The sequence below is a fragment of the Artibeus jamaicensis genome, unplaced genomic scaffold (genome assembly GCF_021234435.1).
Source record: "Artibeus jamaicensis isolate MK-2021 breed Jamaican fruit bat unplaced genomic scaffold, CSHL_Jam_final scaffold_11, whole genome shotgun sequence".
In the NCBI taxonomy this organism is placed as follows: Eukaryota; Metazoa; Chordata; class Mammalia; order Chiroptera; family Phyllostomidae; genus Artibeus; species Artibeus jamaicensis.
Genome location: NW_026522027.1, coordinates 2946203 through 2969460, shown reverse-complemented (window position 1 = coordinate 2969460; position 23258 = coordinate 2946203). Strand labels below are relative to the sequence as shown.

Below are 23258 nucleotides of genomic sequence, written 5' to 3'. Positions count from 1 at the left end.
TCAAAAGAGACCTTACAGGCAAGAAGGGGCTGGAAAGAGGTATTCCAAGTCATGAAATCCAAAAACCTACAACCAAGATTGCTCTATCCAGCAAAACTTTCATTTAGAATGGAAGGACAGATAAGGTGCTTCTCAGATAAGATCAAATTCAAGGAGTTCATCATCACCAAGCCCTTATTATATGAAATGTTAAAGGGACTTATCTAAGAAAAAGAAGTTAAAGAAACATGAACAGTGAAAGGACAACAAACTCACAGTTATTAACAACCACACCTAAAACAAAAGCAAATTAAAAGGACAGCTAGATCAGGAGTGGAAACATAGAAATGAAGATCTCAAGGAGGGTTAGCAACAGGGGAATGGGAGGAAGAGATGTGGGGAGAAGGTACAGAAAATAAGTAGCATAGACAGTAGATAGAAAATAGATTGGGGGGGGCAAGAATAGCATGGGAAATATAGAATCTAAAGGACTTGAGACACATGGTCATAAACTAAAGGGGGGTAATGGTGAAGAAGGGGGGTAGGGTGGAGGGGAATGAAGGGGGGAATAGAACAACTGTAACAGCATAATCAATAAAAAAATTAAAAAAAAAGAAGTCCTAAGGGGGGAAAAATCAATAAAAAATGTTAAAAAAGAAACAAAACTATCACAGTCATCAAAGGCAAATAATGAGGTAATGATCCAGTTTAAAGGCACGTAAATGCAATGTATAATCCTTGATTGGATTCTAGGCCAGAAAAATGTGAAAAATATATTATTGGGCCAATCGATAAAATTTGAATAAGGTCTGTAGTAGGTTAGGGGTTATGTGTCGATATGAAATTTTCTTGAATGTTAAACTGGTACTGCAGCTGTGTAAGTAAATATCCTCTTAAAACACACACACACTGAAGTGTTTAGAAGGAAGGAATGTCTCAAACACACTCATCAATATTTTTAAAAATGTGTATGTACACTGAAGTATCAACATATGTACACATTCATGTACATAGGATGACACACATTAACATACTTATTCTGAGTAAAGAGTCTATGAGAGATTTTATATAACTTTTTATAACTTTTGAAAGTTTAAAATTATTTCAAAAGTTAGTTTAAATAAATATGATGGGGACTGGGTGAAAAGGTGAATTAAGAAGTACAAATTGGGCCCTGGCTGGTGTAGCTCAGTGGATTGAGCATGGGCCTGTGAAGCAAAGGGTTACCAGTTCAATTCCCGGTTGGGGCACATGCCTGGGTTGCAGGCCAGGTTCCCATTGAGGGACACATGAGAGGCAACCATACAATGATGTTTCTCTCCCACTCTTTCTCCTTCCCATCCCCACTCTCTAAAAATAAACAAAAAAATGTAAAAAAAAAACAAAGTACAAATTGGCAGTTACGAAATTCACAGGGATGTGAAGTACAACATAGGAAATACAGTCAATAATACTGCAGTAACTATGGTGCCAGGTGGGTACTACAGTTTTCGGGCACATCACTTCGTAATTTATATAAATGTCTAACCACTACACTGTACACCTGAAATATAATATTAAATGTCAACTGTAACTGCAAAGAAAAATTTTGTAAAATATCAGCTAGATTAAGAGTTGGCAAACTACAGTCTGTGGATCGAATGCAGCCTGCCACCTGGTTTAGTATGGCCCATAAACTAAAAAATGGTCTCTACATTTTTAAAGGGTTGGGGGGAAAATGAAAAGAATATTTCATGACAACTGACAAATAATAAATTCAAATTTCAGTGTCCACATTAAAGTTTCATTGGAACACAAAGAATGCAAAGTGCCATCGTTTTGAGGTAACTAGAATACCTACTTAGTTCATCTATACCTTTTTGTTTAAAGTGGGGTCACATATAAATCCCATGCTTTGTTTTCCATATTCTGGATATCTTTCAACATCCCTAACTATAAATTTACCTCTCTCATTTGGTGTTTGCATAGTATGTCACTGGATCTATGAGTTATAAAATATTTTTGGCAATCCAACTGATTTCTATGTTTGCTTTTATAACAACCGATGCAACGCATGTTCTGTCATATACATCTGCAGCAGATAAAATTTACTACTGAAGAGCAAAGATTCACTTTTGGGGTTATATTCCTTAATTTTAATCCAATATGCCATGTAAAATAAGGCAATCATATTATGAGTTCTTGTGTACAGGAAATTTTTAGCTACTTTATTTCATTCATTTCATTTTTCATAGCTTTTCAGCTTTAGTAAAAATAATGGTCACTGTAAATACATATAAAATAGAAGTTAATGGGAAAATAATCCAAAACCTTCCCTAATGCCACTGCCCCCAAACTAGGTATTATATGGCAAATATTCTTTTTACACATTCTTTTTGAATGTTTTCACTATGAAAGATCATTTATATCAACTGGATCTTACCAAGAGGGTTACATCATATTTCTCCCTTGAACATGAATCCTATTCCTGTTACTCTGGTTCTAGCCACCATTTCCCCATGAAATATGTTAGATTCTACCTGAAGAAACCCCTTTCCACTCTCAGTACTTCACAGTATTTATCACCGACATGGACTCTCCAAGAACTAGAAGCTGTATGACTTGACTGAACACATTTTTCATTCTTAAAGATTCTTACCAGTGTGGACTTTCTCATGGCACGTAAGGCGAGAACGGTGACTGAAGTCCTTACCACATTCATTACAGCTGTACGGTTTTTCTCCAGTGTGAACTCTTTGATGGGCCTGAAGACGTGAACTCTGACTGAAGCCCTTCCCACACTCCTCACATTTAAACAGTTTCTCTCTAATGTGAATGCTCAGATGGACTCTAAGATTTGAAGAAAGACTAAAGGCCTTACCACACTCCTCACACTTATGGGGTTTCTCTCCTGTATGAACCCTCTGATGATGGCGAAGATTCAAGCTCCTACCAAAACCTTTCCCACATTCCTCACATTTGTAAGGTTTTTCTCCAGTGTGGCCTCTCTGATGGTATATAAACTGTGAACTGTACCTAAAGCCCTTTCCACAGACATCACATTTGTATGGCTTCTCCCCAGTGTGGACTCTCTGATGGGACTGAAGACCAGAGGACTGACTAAAGCCCTTCCCACACACACCACATCTGTATGGTTTCTCTCCAGTGTGGACTCGCTGATGAACCCGGAAGTCCATGGCCTGACTGAAGCTCTTATCACACTCCTCACATTTATAGGGCTTCTCTCCTGAGTGGAGTCTCTGATGAGCATGAAGATTCGATCTCCAACTGAAGCCCTTGCCACACACCTCACATTTGTATGGTTTTTCTCCAGTGTGAATAACTTGGTGCAGTTTAAGATTGGAACTGTAACTGAAGTCCTTACCACACACATCACATTTGTAGGGTTTCTCTCCAGTGTGGACCCTCTGGTGGGTCTGAAGCTTTGAAGACTGACTGAAGCCCTTCCCACATACTGCACATGTGAACCGTTTCTCCCCAGTGTGGACATTCTGATGAACTTGAAGGTTTGAAGCCTGACTGAAGCCCTTCCCACACTCCTTACATTTGTAGGGTTTCTCTCCTGTGTGAACTCGGAAATGGATGTGAAGATCTGTATTACGAGTGAAGCCTTTCCCACACATCTCACATTTGTATGGTTTCTCTCCGGTGTGAACCCTCCGATGGCATATTAATGGTGAGTTGTGACTGAAGCCCTTACCACAGACATCACATTTATAAGGTTTCTCTCCAGTGTGGACCCTCTGATGGATGTGATAATGGGCAGCCTGAGTAAAGCCCTTCCCACACTCCTCACATTTATAGGGTTTCTCACCCCTGTGGACCCTCTGATGAACACGAAGATTAACACTCCAACCGAAGCCCTTACCACACTCTTCACATTTGTACGGCTTTTCTTCACTGTGCACTCTCTGATGGCATTGAAAGTTTGAACTCTGACTAAAACATTTACCACATTCCTCACATTTATAAGGTTTCTCTCCAGTGTGAGTTCTGTAATGAATGGCAAGACCTGTGCTGCTACTGAATCCCTTGCCACAGCTGTCGCACTGGTGGACCTTCTCTCCTGCCTGATTGGAATGAGAATGGAAAGAGCCCTCACGGAAGCAATCTTGGGAGTCATGACATTTAGCAGGTTCCTCTCCTGCGTGATTCCTCTGATGAGTCTGCAGAGAGTTCTGATGGGAGCACTTCCCTCCTGGGCAGACATTCTGGTGACTTGAAAGCACTGAGCTGTAACAGAAGCCCTTTCTATACTCACTACACAGACAGAGTTCCTCTCTGCAGAATAAATGCTGAGTGAAACTGTCATTCATGCTTTTCTCACAGTCATTAGGTTTGTGGGGTTTCTGTTCTACGTTAATTTTAATATGTTCACTAAGTGGTGATTTCTTCATGGAGGCTCCACAGACATACAGGTTATTTTCCCCATGAATTTTCTTATCTCTGCTCTGATTCTGTGACTCACTGAGGTATATATTCCCACAAGAATGCTTGAAATTGAAAAACTCTTGATTTTCAATGTAACAGGAGCTATCACCTTTACACTTTACTATATCATTCTCACTTTGAGAAACCCGATCAGAATTGCCTTGTAGTAACCAGGAACTTCCCTTCTGAAAACACCTGGTTAAATCACTTGTGACCTGTTTCCAGATTTGCCAGCAGGATAGCTCTTCCTGTGAAAGGTACTTTAATGCAACTCTTTGAAGAGGCTCCACCTCATTTTGATTCTTGCTGCCTATAAGAAAAAGCAGACAAGTGAGATGCTTTGTTATTCTGTGATGTGGACAAGTGAATGCTTTGTTCAGAAATGGCAGGATTTCACGCTTATGATAAGGCCTTAGTAAACCAAGGGAAGGGTCATATCTATACAACATCATGTATCCTGTTCTTGCATTTCCATGCAAGTAGAAGCAAAAAATAGAATGGTCAGGCCCTTACCCACTAAGAGTAAAGGCGACCCATTCAGAGCCATTAAATCTAACATTTAACACAAAAGCTGACATCTGCAATGAGGTGGCTACAGGGCAACAAGGACAATCGCCATTCCACCTTGTCCACACTACTCTTGTGACCGGTAAGGTTCTACCTCATTAGGTTACGAAAGCTCAGACTGTAAGCATAAAATGGGATTTTAGGTCCTGGTAGGAATGATCTCCCAGGAGTAAATTTGGAGGATGGTTGGGATAATATTGATTGTTCTTCACCTGGAAAAGTAAAGCAGGGTTCTGTAAAAAGAAGCGGAAAATGGAAAACCCATCTTTCACAACCGAGGAAAAACTTGGGAGAAGGAACAGGGCACAGTGCAGTCTCTCAGAGGCAACCCTGAAGAAGTAGGAAGGGAGAGGTCTATTCCGCTTGAACAGCTCTCTCCCTGAATGCCATGAACCTTGTTTTTCCTCATTCCTTTCAGGTATCTACTCACATGTCACTCAACTGGGTGAGGCTTCCTGACACAAAGGAATCACCCAACACAAAGGAATTCCTCCCCACCCCAGATACTTTTGATTGCTCCCATTTGCCTTTCCTGCTTTATTTTGCCCCACAGCACTTATTTATTACACCTGATTTATTATACACTTCCTCAATTTTTCTTGCCTTCTTAGACTCACTTAGAAGTAAAGCACCAGGAAAACACGCAGTTTCTTTTACTGCTCTATTCCCATTGCAACAGAATTTCTCAAATTGCTGGGACATATTAGTGAACTCTGAAACTGATCCCATTTGATTGCAGCAAATATTTTTTTAAAAGAAATAGAATAAAAACTTGAGAAGTATATCAGAAGCAGGAAGGGTACAACTACCTGAAATGCTTGTTTCAGTTGTAGACATACATGTAAATATGTACAAACATTATGCTGAGTCAAGATTAGAATATTCTTTAAAAAAAAAAAAGATTTTATTTGTTTTTAGACAGAGAGGGAGGGAGGGAGAAGAAGAGAAAAATTAATGTGTAGCTGCCTCTCACGCACCCCCCACTGGGGACCTGGCCCGCAACCCAGGCACGTACCCCAACTGGGAATCGAACTGGCAACCCCTTGGTTCTCAGGCCAGCACTCAATCCACTGAGCTACACCAGCCAGGGCAAGATATAGAATATTTCTTATTGAGGGCTTGACTGAAATTATATGGAAGCCACTGGTTTCAAGTGTTTTGGGGGGTGGGCAAGAGAGGTAGTAAGTCCTTAAAAATTAATTTACTTAAATGGAAAGTTAGTTTAATAACACAAGCTGAAAACCTCAACAGGTATATACACAGCTCTGGGTATGGTAGGCAGACTGAATGGCCCCAACTGGACCATATCCAAAGATGTCCACACCCTAATCCCTAGAACCTAGGAGAGTGTTACTATTCTTGGCAAAAAGCTCTGATTAAATTAAGGCTCTTGAGATAGGGAGGTTATCTTGAATTTTCTGGATAGGCCAAAAAGTAATCACAAATGTCTTGAGAAGAGGCAGGCAGGAGGATCTCTCTCAGACCACACCCTACGCATCTGTCCCTTTGTGAGTTCTGATGTGTCCTTTTTACTGTAACAAAATTTGTAAGTATAGCATTTTCCTGAGTTCTGTTGTTCTAGCAAATTGTTACAGAATTTGTAGCCAGTTGGTCACAAGTGAAGATGACCTTGGAAGCCCCCGCTGGTGTCTGAAGACTCCTGGAGGACTGTGCCCTTGGCCTGTGGTGTCAGGGCAAACTTCCATGTTTACGTTCAGAGCTCATTCCAAGTAAAAGGCTTCTCCCACTGACTGTGACATCAGCTACTTAATATCACTAGGCTCCTAGTTGCATTGGTAAATTTCTTTGAAATCTAATTTTCTTTCCTAATCAGGATTTCTCCACAAGTATGTCAATGCCTTTTGACTTTGGAAATAACCACTTTGAAATTATAAACAACCACATATAGGTTTTATGATTGTTCAAGTAGAAAAGAGAAGGCTGGGTGGCTGAATGGGCAGTTGGCTGGATGGAAGAGGCCGATTGCCCTCAAAAGTGGCCGAATGAAATTGTTATATAAGAATGGATGAACTGTAAGGCCTAGCCTGTCAGCACTGATAATTTTGAAAATTCAGTCATACACTCTGACTGTGAACAGCTTTTGTCTTCTAAGGTGACAATTTTCAACAAATCTCATGATACACATAATGACTTTAAAATTCTTCAGAACAGCAAAAAAAATGTTGCCTTTTTGCCAGTCTGACAAAAAACATAGGTGTAATTTTGATTCATTCATACCAGATGGCCACTGTTATATTGGATGTTATCATTTTTTTCTTTGACAACCTAAGGGAAAAGAGGTCAGTGCCCCTGAATAAATAGTAAGGTATTACGTTTTAAAAATTCTTGCAGCACACCAGTGTGCCAGGGCACACCAGTTGAAAATTGCTATTCTAAGGTTAACAACTATTAATCTTTATGTCTTTAAAGATGTCTAAGAAATTAGAATTATGTTAGATTCACTGGAAAGAAATGTTCCAAAATAACCCATTCATCATACTAGTGTGCTCTAAACCTGTGGAATATTTTGGGGTAGCACAATATTTGTACATGGAGCATGACTGAAAATTCCCAAAACATGCTGATGTTGAAGAGTTCAAAAAACCCTTTGAGAAAAAGTGACCAAAAATGCTACCAGATTCGTTAAAAGAGAGACTTGGTCTATTATGCAAAAGTGAAGAGAGACCATACTTAGGATCTTCATTCCTAAAGTTCCTAAAATGAGACCCGGTAAAGTGCAGCATCTGTCACTGCTGAGTGACAGAAACTCGAGGCGACGTGTAGACAGAAAAGGCGAAATAGACAAAAGAAGACCCGTGGTGGCTGTCAACTGCTCGCACCATTCAGGGCCTGGGTTATCATGTTTGCAGACAAGCCTCTCTATTTTGTTTTTCAGCCAAGGGATACATTCCCTAGGAATTTGTGATTTTTAGGTGGGCAAAACTGACAAATATGCAAATTAAAGAGAAAGGAACAAAGGGAAGAGAAAGGAAGTCAAAAATGAAGTGAAAAGTGAAGAAGTGGGAGGGCAGGTGGAAGAGTTAAAGGCTGGCTGGGGTCATGGGTGAGGCCTTCTTCACAGACAGGAAGTTGAAGCTATGAGGAGAGCGTCCTCACCTCTACTGAAAAGCACAGAAATTATTTAAAAAAATGTATTCATTCAACAATTGTGTACTGAACACCTACTATGCAGAAGGCCCACTGGAGGCTTTGAGTAGACATAATAAGTAAAACTCCACCAATTCCCACTTTCGTGAGATTGATGATGAACAAGTAAATGAAAAACATGCTCCTAGGTCAGCAGGGTATCAGTGCTTAGACAGAAAATAAGGCAGGGCAAGGAGGTGGAGAATGGAGAGACGGTATTTCAAACAGGGCAGACACAGACAGCCTATCTGATGAGATGAAATCTGGGCAAAGACCTGGGTAAAGAAGTGGCTGTAGGACTTTACAGTGAGGCAGAGGAAAGCTAGGCAAAGTCCTTGCCCTGGCTGGTGTGGCTCAGTGGATTGAGCACCAGCCTACAAACCAAAGCTGGTTTGATACCCAGTTGGGGGACAGGCCTGGGTTGTGGGCCAGGTCACCAGTGGGAAGCGTGCAAGGCAACCACACATTGATGGTTCTCTCCCTCTCTTTCTCCCTCCCTTCCCTTCTCTGTAAAAATAAATAAATTTTAAAATCTTAAAAGAAAAAGAAGATCCATGATTATAGGAAGGAAGGAAGGAAGGAAGGAAGGAAGGAAGGAAGGGAGGGAGGGAGGGAGGGGGGAGGGAGGGAGGGAGGGAGGGAGGGAGGAAGGAAGGCAAATTCCCTGAAAAAGAAAAGGACACTTGAAGTGGGCCAGGATGGCAGGAATGGTCTGAGTCAGCGGGAAAGGAGAGGCAATTAAATAGGAAGTCGGTGAGGAGGCCAGATCAGGTAGGGTCTGGCCATCCTGTAAGGACTCGAAGTGAAATGGGAAGTCTTTGCAGGGCTCTGAGCCAAGGAGTGGCACATTCTCACTCGCTTCCTATAGAATCAGTCTGCAGGGACTAGATTATGAGGGTGCAAGAGAGCAAAGCATGGAGGCTGGTGTGGAGGCTGTTGTCACAGCCCAGGCAGGAGGTGACAACCCCGGGGTCAGAGTGCTCATCATGGACGTGGTAAATAGCAGATTCTCTGGAACCAGAAAAAAACAGCCACATCGTTCTCACCAGAAGCCCCATTTCTTTGGGTTTCTCTTTCCATCATCCAGAAGTTTTCTTCTGCCTCCGACTGGGCTGCCATACCTGGTTTGAAGGAAAAGACGTCCTGTGAAAAAGCAGATATCTATCTATATTTATATATCTATACCTCTATATAGATAGATATAAATAGATATAGATACATAGATATATGAATGATGTGCACAAAGCTGAAACATATTTGTTCAAATTCCATAGTCCTCAGAACCAGCAAAGTGGTATTTTAAGAACTTTTAGATCACAGGTGGCAAACACAAGGCCCGCAGGCTGAACCCGGCCTTCCACCTTGTTTTATCTGGCCTGGTGCTTTGTTTCTACCTGGTGGCAGCAGCGCCAAGCTCCCTGCCCCACTTAAGAAGTAGTTACACTTATACTAAATGTAAAATTAGTCCTAAAATTACATTCGGCCCTTCAAAGGCAACCGCGAGGCTGATGTGGCCCCCGGTGAAAACGAGTTCGACACCCCTGCTTTAGATCACGAGCTGAAATAAGAAATAAATTTAGGTCATGACCTAGTTCACGTCTACATTTAGGTAAAATGAGGTTCTACCAACGCCTGTTTCCATCGCGTTTCCCACGCTCTCACACCACTCACTACAGATGGTCACAGTTTGGGCTGCAATGTGAACAGAAAGGTCTCAACAAGGAACGCTGACAGAATAAAATAGAATACAGATAGAATCTATGTTATGGAAAAAAGGTAATGCCGGTATGGGGGCGGTGGGCAAAAGCAGGCTTGCAGCTGTTCGTATGGAAAGAGACATGCAGGCTATGATTATTACAGTAGCTTTTTTCACTCAAAAGAAATGTCACTCACAACTTGTAAGCCTACCTTTGCCCACCCCTGTACAATGTCCTAGGTTGATTCCATGACCCTTCAATGGGGCACAAATATAATCTGAAAGACGATGTATAGAAGCTAAGCTGCCCATTTCTCATTCACTTAAAACAGGGTTCCTCAAGCGAGCACTGCTGACATTTTGGGCCATTGTGGGGCTTGTTCTGTGCACTGGAGGTTAAGCAGCATCGCCAGCCCTACCAGCTAGTAGCACCCCTCCCCCAGTTGTGAAAATCAAACTGTCTGCAGACATTGACAAATGTCTGGGGGGGTGGGAAGGGGGGAAGGGGAGAGGGCGTGGTGGCAAAGTCACCCCTGGACAGAATTTTCTCTGAAAGAAAGACTGGAAAACCTTTGCCTGTAGTCCCAAGGGTTACAAATACTGTCTTCGAGGTCAGGGGACTATTTCAAAAGGTATAACACTGCGAACAACTGAGGACACAGAGACCCTCAAAGGGGCCGAGGTTCAGTATCAGAGGGCGCCAGTCCTCACCCAGGGAGACCAGGTTCCGGAAGTTCTCCAGCATCACGTCTCGGTACAGCTTCCTCTGGGACGGGTCCAGCAGCCCCAGCTCCTCCTCCGTGAAGACCACAGCCACGTCCTTGAAGGTCACCGCCTCCTACAACACCAAACACAGGCAACCTCAATCTTGCAACAGAGGTCCACTGGAAGAAGGGTTACCATCGAGAAGTTAAAACAAGATTACTAAAAAAACTGTCACATTCTGGAAGGTGCGAGGTGATGTGTCACTGTAGTTTTAATTTTGCATTTCTCTGGTGATTACTGATGTTGCACATTTTTCCTTATGACTACTGGCCATCTGTGCATCCTCTTGGGAAAAGTGTCTATTCAGTCCGTTGGCCCATTTCTTAATTAAATTGTTTGTCTTCTGGTGTACAAGTTTCTTATTTTAAAAAAAGATTGTTTTATTTATTTATTTATTTATTTTAGAGAGAGGGGAAGAAAGGGAGAAAGAGAGGGGGAGAAACATCCATTGGTTGACTCTTGCAACCCCTACTGGGGACCTGGCCTGTAACCCAGGCATGTGCCCTCACTGGGAATCCAACCAGCAACCTTTTGGATCACAGGCCAGGGCTCAATCCACTGAGCCACACCAGCCAGGGCAAGTTGTATAAGTTCTTTACATGTTTTGGAGATTAACCCCTTACTAGATGTATCATTGGCAAATATGTTTTCCCATACAGTGGATTCCCCTTTGCTGTGCAGAAGCTTTTTTTTTTTTTTTAATTTTATTTTATTTATTTATTTTTCGAGAGAGGGGAAGGGAAGGAGAAGAGGGGAGGTTTTAGTTTGATGTAGTTCCATTTGTCACACTTGCCAGATTGGATACCACCAATAAATCAACAAACAACAAGTGCTGGTGAAGATGTGGAGAAAAGGGAACCCTCATGCACTGTTGGTGGGAATGCAGACTGGTGCAGCCACTGTGGAAAACAGTATGGTGTTTCCTCAAAAAATTAAAAAAGAAACTGCCTTTTTGACCCAGCAATCCCACTTCTGGGAATATATTCTAAGAATCCGGATAAATATGTACCCCTGTGTTCACAGCAGCATTATTTACAATAGCCAAGATCTGGAAATAGCCCAAGTGCCCATCAGTGGATGAGTGGATGAAAAAGCTGTGGTACATTTACTCAATGGAATACTACACAGCTATTAAAAAAAGAAAGAAAGAAAAAGAAACTCCTACCTTTTGCAGTGGCATGGATGGACCTGGAGAGTATTATGCTAGTGAAATAAGCCAGTCAGAGAAAGACAAATATTATATGATCTCACTTATATGTGGAATCTAATGAATAAAATACACTAATGAACAAAACAGAAACAGAGGCATGGACACATGGAACAGACTGACAGATCTCAGAGGGGAGGAGGTTGGTGGGAGGGATTGGGAAAAAGGGTGACAAGATCAGCCGAAGAACATAAATGCATAACTCACAGACACAGACAACAGTATGGTGAAGGCCGGGGTTGGGGGAAGGAGGGGCTGGGTGGAGGCGAGCAAAGTGGGAGGAAATGGGGGACAGGTGTACTAGCGTCAACAATTTTAAAAATGGTTAAGAAAGAAACCTGTTAGCACACACAGAGGGCTTCTGGTCCCAGTTGTCCCTCTCTCGTTACCTCCTCCCTGCTTCTCCACAAAGCTTGTGCTCAACCACTGTTTTTAACATTTGCAAAGTTCACAAGCCTTCAGAATCTCCCAGGACAGGTCTATAGGTTTTCCTCTGCGTTTTCCAGGCACACGCCATATGCACCTACTGCAGCATTCACAGCTGGTGAGGGCACAGGCTGAGTTCAAATGCCGAGGTTTTAATGTTGGGCAAATTCCCTGACCTCTAACAATCTCCGCTTCCTCTCCTCGACAATGGTGTCTAAACTGCAGGATATTCAAAAGGACTGAGTAAGTGAACATTTGTAAAGCAGTTAAAATGGTGCCTGGCACATAATGAATGCTCAATAAATTTGAACAGGTGTTATCATTATAACCTCTTTTATTACAGTTTATGACTTCATAGTATTCCTACAAACATGATTTAGCTTTAATTAATACAACCATATAATTAATTATGGATTTCTACTTGTAATAAATGCTGCAAAGAGCTTTTTTTTTTTTAAAGATTTTATTTACTTTTAGAGAGAAGGAAGGGAGGGAAAAAGAGAGGGAGAGAAACATCACTGTGTGGCTGCCTCTCACACGCCCCCTACTGGGGACCTGGCCTGCAACCCAGGCACATGCCCTGACTGGGAACCAAACCGGCGACCCCTTGGTTCGCAGCCCGCGCTCAATCCACTGAGCCACAACAGCCAGGGCCAAAGGGCTTCTTACAGAGATCTTTGCTAAGAAGTAGCCAAGTTTTAAGTTCACAGAATATGAACTTAAAAAATGTGAAAGCAGGTTGCGGATTTACCTCTCAAAAGGTTTGCCCAAGTCATCTCTCATGTGAAAGTACAAATATCCCTGACCCTCTAGGCTCTGGCCAAACAGGACACAATGCCTCTTAAAAAAATCTTCGACAACCTAAGTGAAATAAAGTTTTATTAACATTTGCACAGTTATTTTTTAAAGGATTTAATTTATTTTTAGAGAGAGGGGAAGGGAGGGAGACAGAGAAGGAGAGAAACAGTAATGTGTGGTTGCCTCTCACATGGCCCCCACTGAGGACCTGGCCCGCAACCCAGGCATGTGCCCTGACTGGGAATCAAACTGGCAATCCTTTGGTTCACAGCCCGTGCTCAATCCACTGAGCTATACCAGCCAGGGCTACTTGCACAGTTATTAATGATCATTATTTTCTTCATAAATTTACTTTTTCTGGGTAACACTTCTATTAATTTCTTTTACTCATATTCGATTGGGTTTTTCTTTATCTTACTAATCTTAATAAAAATTGTCCATATTAGCCCTGGCTGGTGTGGCTCAGTGAACTGAGTGCTGGCCTGCGAACCACAGGGTCACCAGTTTGATTCCCAGTCAGGGCACATGCCTGGGTTGCAGGCCAGGTCCCCAGGAGGGGGCGGGCAAGAGGCAACCACACATTGATTTTTCTCTTTTTCCCTCTTTTACCCACCCTCTAAAAATAAATAAATAAGATCTTTAAAAAATTGTCAATATTAAGCCCTTACTAATATATATAAATATATCCCTTCAATGCTGATACTGCAAATGTTGTGCATGCATGTAACAAAAGGATATGGGAAAGTGACAACAGATAGTTTGTAAATAGAGCAGTATAATGGAAATTATTTGTGTCTATTTCACATCTCTATTATTTTTCTCAAAGATTTTGTGAAATAATAAAGATCAAACAAAATATACACAGTCTGGCGCACCACATGCCCTCAAGATCTGCTGTTTTCCACCAACCTTTCCAAGAAAGAAAAAAAGATGTGCCTAATCTTTGAGAAATCAAATCACATCTTAGGAGACGAAGAAGAGTGATTTATTTACCTGAAGCTTGGTCATTTTCTCCTGCTGCTCCTTCTGGGGAAGGTCAGAGTCCTGAGAAGGCATAACTGGGAAAGGATAAGGAAGCCATGAGACACAGGCCAGAGCTGTCGTGAGCCCACGTGGACCTGTGCAGAAATCACACCAGGACACTCCTACTTCCGGGCAGATGCAGCCACATGCAGCTTGATAAGCAGAGCATGGCAGAGACTACAGTTACTAATGGGTTTGTCAGCCAGGGACGATCTGCACAACCAAAGGCAGTATTCCTACTATAAGGATTTCTGATCCCAGGGATAGTAAGAAATGAGAGGCACTGTAAACACACACACACACACACACACACATACGCACGCACGCATGAACACACACGCACGTGCACGCACGCGTAAGTGTTCTGGGATCGGGCGCCTAGGTTTAAATCCCAGAAGTGATACTTACCATCTGTTTAACAGCAGGGGCGTTAACAAATCAAAACAAAACAAAAGCGCCCTGGCTATTGAGCGTGGTCCTTTGAACCAAAGGATTGCGGTTTGATTCCCAGTCAGGGAACATGCCTGGGTTGCAGGCCAGTTCCCAGCAGGGGATACAGGAGAGGCAACTATACATTGATATTTCTCTTCTCCTTCCTTTCCCCTCGAAAGATAAATAAATAAAAAATATTAAAACAACAACAAACAAAAGCACAACCTCTCTACTCCTCACTCCAGTCATCTGTATAAGACTCATAAATCGCAAGGACTAAATAAATCAATGGAAAGTTCTAATAACCAAGAATCGGTTCCTGGTTGATGTGGCTCAGTGGGCTGAGTGCTGACTTCCAAACCAAAGGATTGCTGGTTTGATTCCCAGTCAGGGCACATGCCTGGATTGCAGGCTCAAGAGACAACCACACAGTAATGTTTCCCTCATTCTCTTTCTCCTTCCCTTCCCCTCTGTTTAAAAATAAATAAATATCCCTGGCTTATGTAGCTCAGTGGATTGAGTGCAGGCTGCGAACCAAAGGGTCACCAGTTTGATTCCCTTTCAGGGCTCATGCCTGGGTTGGGGGTCAGGTCCCCCCTGGGGGCCACGTGAGAACCACACATTGGTATTCCTCTCCCCCTCTCTTTCTCCCTCTCTTCCCCCCTCTCTAAAAATAAATAAAATATTTTTAAAAATTAAATAAATAAATAAAATCTTTAAAGAGATAACCAGGAATCCTTTTTTCTTGTAGCTACAAAACAAGCGGGTAATACTTTGCATCACAAGCTGTATAGATGCTCCTTGACTTAGGCTGCAGTTATTTTCCAATCAACCCACTGTATACTTGAAAATATCATAAGTCAAAATGCAGTTAATACATCTAACATACGGAACATCATAGCTTGGCCTAGCCGACCTTAAATGTTCCCAGAACACTTACATTAGCCTACAGCTGGGCAGTTATCTTGAAATTCATCTCAAGAGTAACTGTTGACTTCTCTTTCCTCTGACCAGAAGCAAGAGACACAGATGGGCATTTTGTAGACATGTCAGGATGTGCAAACATGAAACACAATATCCAAAAAATGCTGGCAATGCATCTTGACTGGGAGCTGTATCTTGTGCCTGCTGCCCAGCATCATAAGTGTTGTACCACATAATGCTAGCCTAGGAAAAGATACTGAATTCATATTGCTTTTGTATTATCGTAAAGTTGAAAAACCCTAAGCGGAACCATTAAAAGTTAGAGACTGACTGTTTTGCAAATGCCCTTTCCAACAAAAACAACTAAAAGACCCGGAAGGTCTGGACTTCATTTATTATTGTCACCTTTAGGAAAGTCACCTTTAACCTCTGAAAGCCCTAATTCTTTAGCTAAAATTTTTTCTTACCTAATCATTTGTTGCCCTAATCATATTTTACTGATGGCTGGTATTTCTTTTCTAAAAAGTATCATTTTTGGGTCAATTTACTTCATAAAGCAAGAAAAGGCTTATTGATCAAAAGCCTTTTATCCTATATGCCTGGAGGTGAAGAAAAACCTATAGCAAAGAGAAAGATACAAAAGATTCAAGAAACTTGGAAGACAGACTGAGAGGCCCTAACATTTGTCTACCAGGAGTGTGAGAGGACAATGGAACAAATGGCAGAGGGGCCTTATTTCAAGAGATAATTGCTGAGCTCATAAATAGAAACTCTAAATAGTATAAATAAAAGTAAATATACTCCTAAATAAATTAGAGTGGAACTCAGGAATGCAAAAGATTAAATAAACAAATAAACCTAAAAACAACAGAAATCCTTAAAGCTCCCACAAAGAAAACAGTTTACCTAATAGAAATGACAATTAGTCTGAAACAGGGAAACAGAAAGGAGATCTAAGACCACTAAATAATGTGTTCAAAGTGAAGAAAATAACTGTTGGCCTTAAATTCTATGCTCAACTAAATGATTATTTACATGAGGGACAGACAATGATATTTTAGCCAAATATATATGGAGAAAATTTATGACTAAATGAACTCTGAAAAAAAACAAAGAAAACATTTGTAAATGTGTTTGGTAGTATCTTTTTAGAAAATTTCCAAGAACCATTAGAAAAATTAAGGGGTGGTTATAATAAAAAAAAAAATATATATATATATAACCTTCATAATCTAGCCTAAAGTTTAAAAAAGTGATGGTGTGCTCTGGCTGGTATGGCTCAGTGGATTGAGCGCTGGCTTGTGAATAGAAAGGTTACTGGTTTATTTCCAGTCAGGGCCAGAGCCTGGGTTTCAGCCAGGGGGTGCAAGAGAGGCAACCCCACACTGATGTCTCTCTCTCCCTCTTTCTCCCTCCCTTCCTCTCTCTCTAAAAATAAATAAATAAATAAACAAAAAACAAAAAAGTGGTGGTGGGTAGCCATGATCAATTTTTTTACTTTTATTTCATTTATTTATTTTAATATTTTCTTTATTTATCTTTAGAGGGGAAGGGAAGGAGAGAAACATCAATGTGTGGTTGCCTCTCATGCGTCCCCTGCTGGGAACTGGCCTGCAGGGAACCGGCCTGCAACCCTGGCATGTGCCCTGACTGGGAATCGAACTGCAATACTTTGGTTCACAGGCCCACGCTCAATCCACTGAGCTACACCAGCCAGGGCCCATTATCAAATTTTAAGTATACATTCTTCTCTATATTTTACAGAATGAAAATACAGTCTACTTAAGTTCAGTGTTTGCTGAAAAGATGATCATTTTACAAAATTTAAGAAATAACGAAGCCCATGTAATTTCAAAACCAGTTGAGAGCAGATGAAGGAAATAAAGTGAAGACAAAAGGAAAAAATGTAAAGACAGTAAATTTAAAAATAAAGATATATTTAAAATAGGTGCACATGGTAGCAACACACATACATATTAAGAAGCAAATGGAGCATTCTCAGGTTTATTAAAACGAAAACCAAAACCAAAACCAAAACTTAAACATTTCCCTAGTTGTTGTAACTTACTGAGTGAAGGAACCCTGCTTAACTGAGAACAGAGATGCCAGACTAGGAAAGTACTTGAGTCTTTACCTGGAGCTATGCAGTGAGGGTCTACGATGTCCCTTCTTCCTTCCCTTGCGGAATTCTTGCCGTGGGACAGTGTGATTACGTCCGTCTCACGGGCAAACTGCAGAGGACATTCCCAGGCACCGGCGCGGGGTGACTGAGAGCTTCCTTAAAAAGAGATGAAAACTCAGTCAAGTTCGGGAAGAACAGGAGGACAGAGGGGCTACGGCCTCGCGCCAGCAGCCCAGAGCTCCTCTCTCCCTGCACTGGGGAGGGAATGAACTGTAGCTGTAACAAGTGCCACCACCGTTCTAAGCTTTGGACACGTATTGTCTCTTTTAATTCTGATCACACCCCTCAGCAGTAGTTACGGTCTCTCCTGCTATTTTTTTTTTTTTTTTAAGGAGGAGGAAATTAGAGCGCAGAGATAGGAAACAACTCGCCATACACTGTACTGATGGAAGGAGCAGCTCCTCCGCTTGGTGAGCGAGGAAGCAGGTCTTCCGCTCCCTCCTCTCAGCCTCCGCTGGCTACCAAGACTCCTCCATCGCAAAATAGCAAGCTAGGCAGCGCCTAGTCCCACGCTCAGGCCAGCAAGGCTCAGAGGGGTCTTTGGGGTGCAGGGCTGACTCACCTCCCGGCCAGAAAGCATGGTGATGGCCTCCCCTTTGCTGGACAAAAGTGCCCCGGCTTACACAGCACTGCAGAACTACACTTCCCAGAACCCCTTGTCTTTGGACAGAGTTGGGAAATACATTTCCCAGGACCCCAAGAGGAGGAAAAACCAATTCCAAGCTGTTAGAACTATTAAAAATAAAAAAAATAAAAAATAAAAAATAAATCACCAGACTCTCTGAGTTTCCAGCCTACAAGCCTACAACTTCCAGAAAAACCCTTTAATGGTTACCTGCCATTTTGCTGGCCTCAAAGCAGTTCTCTGATGCCAGGACTTTTTCTCACTGACAAACAAAATGCTAGCAGACCTGGCTCCGTTGTTTAGTTGATTACAGCTTTGTCTCAATATGCCAGGTTGTGGGTATTATCCCTGCTCAGGGCATATGCAAGAATCAACCAACAAGTGCATTAGTAAGTAGAACAACAGATAGTAGTTTCTCTCTGGCTCAACAAAAAGAAAAAGAAAAAAAAAACAAAAACAAAAAAACCCTGGCTGGTGTGGCTGGGTAGATTGAGCACCAGCCTGCTAACCAGTGGGTTCAATTCCCAGTCAGGGCACATGCCTGGGTTGCAGGCCAGGTCCCCCGTGGGGGCCACATGAGAAGCAACCACACATTGATATTTCTCTCCCTCTCTTCTTCCCTTCCCCTCTAAAGATAAATAAATAAAATCTTTTTAAAAAAATATACAGCATAGAAATGAAAAACACAGACTTGAGGCTCCAAACCCTTGGGTTTAAATGGCAGTTCTGCTTCTTCCTGGCTGTAAATCTTGAGCAAACAACATATACTCATCAAGAGTAAATGAAAACAAAATTTTTTTTCTTTGTCTAAAGAATGTTTCCCTTCTCCTTTTCTTCATAGAGCATTTCCAAAAGCAGTGCTTTTGGAGTCTCTCTCTAATCTTTTGATACATATGTAAATCTTGTTAGAGGCTAAGTAAATCTCTTCCCCAGCTTAAAACCCAGAAGTGTTTTCAAAAGCCCCTTTGTTAACATCTGAGAAAAATAACAATCACTGTCCCTGTCGCTGTGGGAGTCTAGCCAAGGTGCCTTTCTCTGAGCTAGCAGAGAGATACATTTTATTAATCCTTTGAATAAAGTCAGCACGGTAAGACCTGATTCCCAAGTAAATTTAAGATGAATTTGTCAAAGGCTTTGCAGCAAATGGTGCAGTCCTCTTATAGGAAGACAAGATTTTGTTAATCTTAAAAATCTATGTACTTTTTGGTTAAAAGTAGGATGGTATAAAAGGTTTGTAACTACTTGCCTATATCAATGGGGAGAAATCTCTTTCTTTGTAATCCTTATCTGAAAAATTACCTACAATACTGTGATCTGGGTATGCTTATTCAGTAATAAGACAGCTTGGTTTTCTACATTGTGTAGAGAGAAGTTTGTTTGGGTAGGATGTTTTATTTCTTCAATACCGCCTCTGTTTCTGCATCTGTTAAAAACCAACACTAATAAAGCCCTGGCCAAGCAGCTCAGTTGGTTAGAGCATGGTGTCCATGTGCCAAAGTTGTAGGTTCTGTCCCCCCTCAGAGCACATACAAGAATCAACAACCACCCTGGCCAGGTACCTTCAGTTGCTTGGAGGATTCACCCTATGCCAAAAGGTACACCAAAAGGTTGAGGGTTTGATTCCAGGCCCAGCGCATATGGAAGGCAACTTATCAATGTTTCTCTCTCTCTTGCTCTTCCTCTATCTAAACATATTGTGTGAATATTAAAAAAAAACAAAATCAACCAACGAATGAATAAATAAATGGAACAATGAATCGATGTTTCTCTCTTAAAATCAATCAATAAAAATAAAAATAATCCCTAACAGCAGCACCTAAATCATAAGGCTGTTTCAAACATTTAATGAATTGACTTGTAGAAAATTATAAGGGAATACACTGATGACACTACTTTGGAGAAGAGGAAAAAATGAGGCCAAGGGAGATTGTCTCGCATAATGTTACTCTAGGAAGCGGCAGAGGGGGCTGGTAGGTAAGAGAAGCCCGTAGGGGGGCGCCAGGAGACCTTCAAATCAGGCAACACCAATTCAGGCTCCCCCCCCCCCCCCCAAACCTAGGGAGCATCAGCCCTTCCAAACTAGCTGCTGCACAGCGGCCCGTGGCTCCTCTCAATCTCTCAGGATGAGGACCAGGGTCCCGCTGGCTCACCGTTTAAGCTTGGGCAATCCCAGTCTTGGAGGAGCCTCTGGGATCCAAGATTCATTTATTACTACAGGAAAAGGTTAGGAGCAACCTAGCGATTCCATACCTCCTTCCGACTAGAGGGAGCCCTGAACCACTGACCAGAATTCCCCAGCGCTGCCGGACAGAGGCGGAAGTGCTGGTGGCTACACAGTCCCAGACTACACTTCCCACAACCTCCAACAGAAACGTGGCTAAAACTCCTGTCCCTGGAGCGGAAATACCTCCCAGCACTTTGAGTTTCTGAGCAGTAAACCCTAGAATGACAGTGTAGATTTCCACCAATTTGTGACATTTTAGGGTGGTAGTGTCTGCTTGGTTAGCATCTACCGATTGTTATTTTGAGCTGAGTAACCACGTTCAGGGGCCTCTGAAGGGCGTCTGGGTCGGAAGGAATCCTGGTAAAACCCCAAATAGCTGCCCCTAGAAGTAAGAGTAAAAGAAAAATGGATTGTCTATAAAGCCAAACTCTAAATCCCTTGGTATCCTAGTCCTGGCGGGGTGGCTCAATTGGTTGGATTCTCATCTCACACACCAAAAAGTAAGTGGGTTCAGTTCCTGGTCAGGGCACATACCTGGGTTGCAAATGATTGATCTTTCTCTTTCTTCTTTCTCTTTCTCTCTCACTCCTCTTTTGTCTCCCTTTAAAATGAATAAAAACATCATTGAGCTATGGCTGGCGTGACTCAGTGGATTGGGCACCATCCTGCGAACCAAAGAGTCACTGATTTGATTCCTGGTCAGGGCATATTGCCCGGGTTACGGGCTGTCCCCAGTTGGGTGCATGTGAACAGCAACCACACATTGATGTTTCTCTCTTTTTCTCCCTCCCTTCCCCTGTCTAAAAATGAATAAATGTTTGGAAAAAAAAAATCCTTGGGTGAGGGTTAAAAAAAAATCTCTCAGTACTTGAAAATTGATTAGAGTGAATCATTTTTGTTAGTTATCTTCAAGCACCTAGCAGGAACAAATGAAAATCCTCTCTAGAGAAAGGATCTTCCTGGGCTTCAAATTATTTCTATAATTAAAAATATATTAATATTAGATGAAGTAGTCTCTGAAAAAAAGCATTATAAGATATAAAGACATTCATCATGATTACTTTAAACTCATCAAGTATAATGTCCAAAATATAAAGCAAACTTTTAAAAGCAAAATCGACAGAACTAGGAGAAAAATATTCACAGAAAGCAAAATTTTAATACTTAGAAGGAACTGTAGAACCTTAAATGCATATCCTAAAACGGAATTTGAGCCACTTGCTCATGGTACTTACTTGCAATTTATGTTTGAGCTGAATCTCATATGTCTCACACTCAATGAAGCACTGTGGGTGTGCCCACACTTACCACTCAATTGCATGGTAATTTTCTGGGCCTTGGCTGAGCCTGATAAAGGCAGAAGCTGCTTTCTCAGGACTAATGCCACCTGCAGAGAATGACAAGCATTGCTCCAAAATTCTAAATAGCAGTGTTGTAAGCTTCCCTGTTACACACAATTCATACATGATTAGATATGTATCAGAGGTCATAAAATTATTTCTGTAAAGAGCCAGATATTAAGTAACAGACCACATAATCTATTACAACTACTCAACTCTGTCATTTTGCTTTACAACAGTGGTCATGGCTATGTTTCAATAAAATTTTATTTGTAAGTGGCGACCAGATTTGACCCATGGACAGTAGTTTGCCAATCCCTGGACTAAATTGTGAAAGAAGATTGGAAGGTTGATGTTGCCTTGAACTGGGGCCATGAAAGTGTGTTGATGGTCCTAACAGATGAAACTAAACTTCTTTGGATGATATTTACTAGTAACTATAAAGAAAAAAAGCACATGTTGGCTCAATAGCTGCTTATCAGGTGTCACCAGATGTGTCGATTTGCTCCAGCAATAAAACCACATTGGAAGCTGCAACTGGAATCAATTCCTAATTAAGCTTACAATAGTCCCACGTCATTATCCAAGATTCACCCATGTTCTGCACAGGTCAAATGAGTGCATTGAATATGTGATGGAAATCATGACCCCTGCAACTTTCAAGATACCGATAGTGGCATTAATCTCGGTAACCCCTCCAGGAATATGGTATTGCTTTTGATTTTCTATTTTGGTACATATGAGACAGGTCTGGTGTTTACTAGTCCTTTCTTACCAAATAGCCCTTGTTCCACTGGTCAGAGAAACAATGGGAGGATTCTTCCAGTTGTTATTTCTATTGCAACTCAGCATTCTGGAACTTGGGAAATAACCCTATGATGGTTTCAGGGATACGTTCAGACCACTGCATATGGACCTGAGCAAAAACACGACTTGTCTTTCATAAGCTTTTCTACTAACTGGTGGACCACAGCACCATTTTGGGGCTGTCGAGAAAACGTCAGCTCTAGCATCCAGTAAGACCTCAATATTCTGGTTGTTCCCACTTACCCATCGCATACCCTCCATAAAACAAGGCTGTAAGTCACTCTGGGGATATCTAGGATGATTTATAGCATGTAATTTGGGCAGTATAACAGGGTCGTTCCTCAAGGGGACCCAACCTGCTCCTTATTCAGCGTGCTCTGGGAATGGAAACTGACTCGTTTTATGGAGATGATTGAGGAGCCACAACTCTCATGTTGATTCAAGTCCAACTTAGGTTCACCAGGCCTATTAGTAGGCTAGCCCCAGGGACTACACAATAAGCAAATGCAAAAATTTCTGGGAATCAAACCATTCTGATGATTCCTTTTCATTATGACAAATATAATTTATCTCTGCCAGTGAAAGTCCTTCACTTGACCTATGATGCTCCAAGATCCCATTGCTCTCACTGAATTCAGGGAGCCCCATTTGATGTCGTAATTTCCTTCTCTCATTCCTGGCTTTT

General features: G+C 41.7%; 2 protein-coding genes across 2 annotated transcripts in view; both read right to left on the bottom strand.

Annotated features, from left to right (window-relative positions):
* Positions 1–2062: 2062 nt before the first annotated feature.
* LOC119054424 (zinc finger protein 226) overlaps positions 2063–23258 on the bottom strand; it is a 34242-nt gene continuing 13046 nt past the window's right edge. Inside the window, 2 exon segments of the mRNA XM_037152317.2 lie at positions 2063–2609; positions 2611–4045. Coding sequence (XP_037008212.2) covers positions 2495–2609; positions 2611–4045 — 1550 coding nt within the window. The 3' untranslated portion in view covers positions 2063–2494.
* On the bottom strand, positions 8786–21024 carry LOC119054426 (zinc finger protein 227). The gene is made up of 5 exons (XM_053655727.1): positions 20961–21024; positions 17530–17673; positions 14010–14074; positions 10532–10658; positions 8786–9245 (listed from the first exon to the last, which is right to left on the bottom strand). The coding sequence occupies exons 3-5, from the start codon at positions 14070–14072 to the stop codon at positions 9109–9111; spliced, it is 327 nt and encodes a 108-aa protein (XP_053511702.1). The 5' UTR covers positions 14073–14074; positions 17530–17673; positions 20961–21024; the 3' UTR covers positions 8786–9108.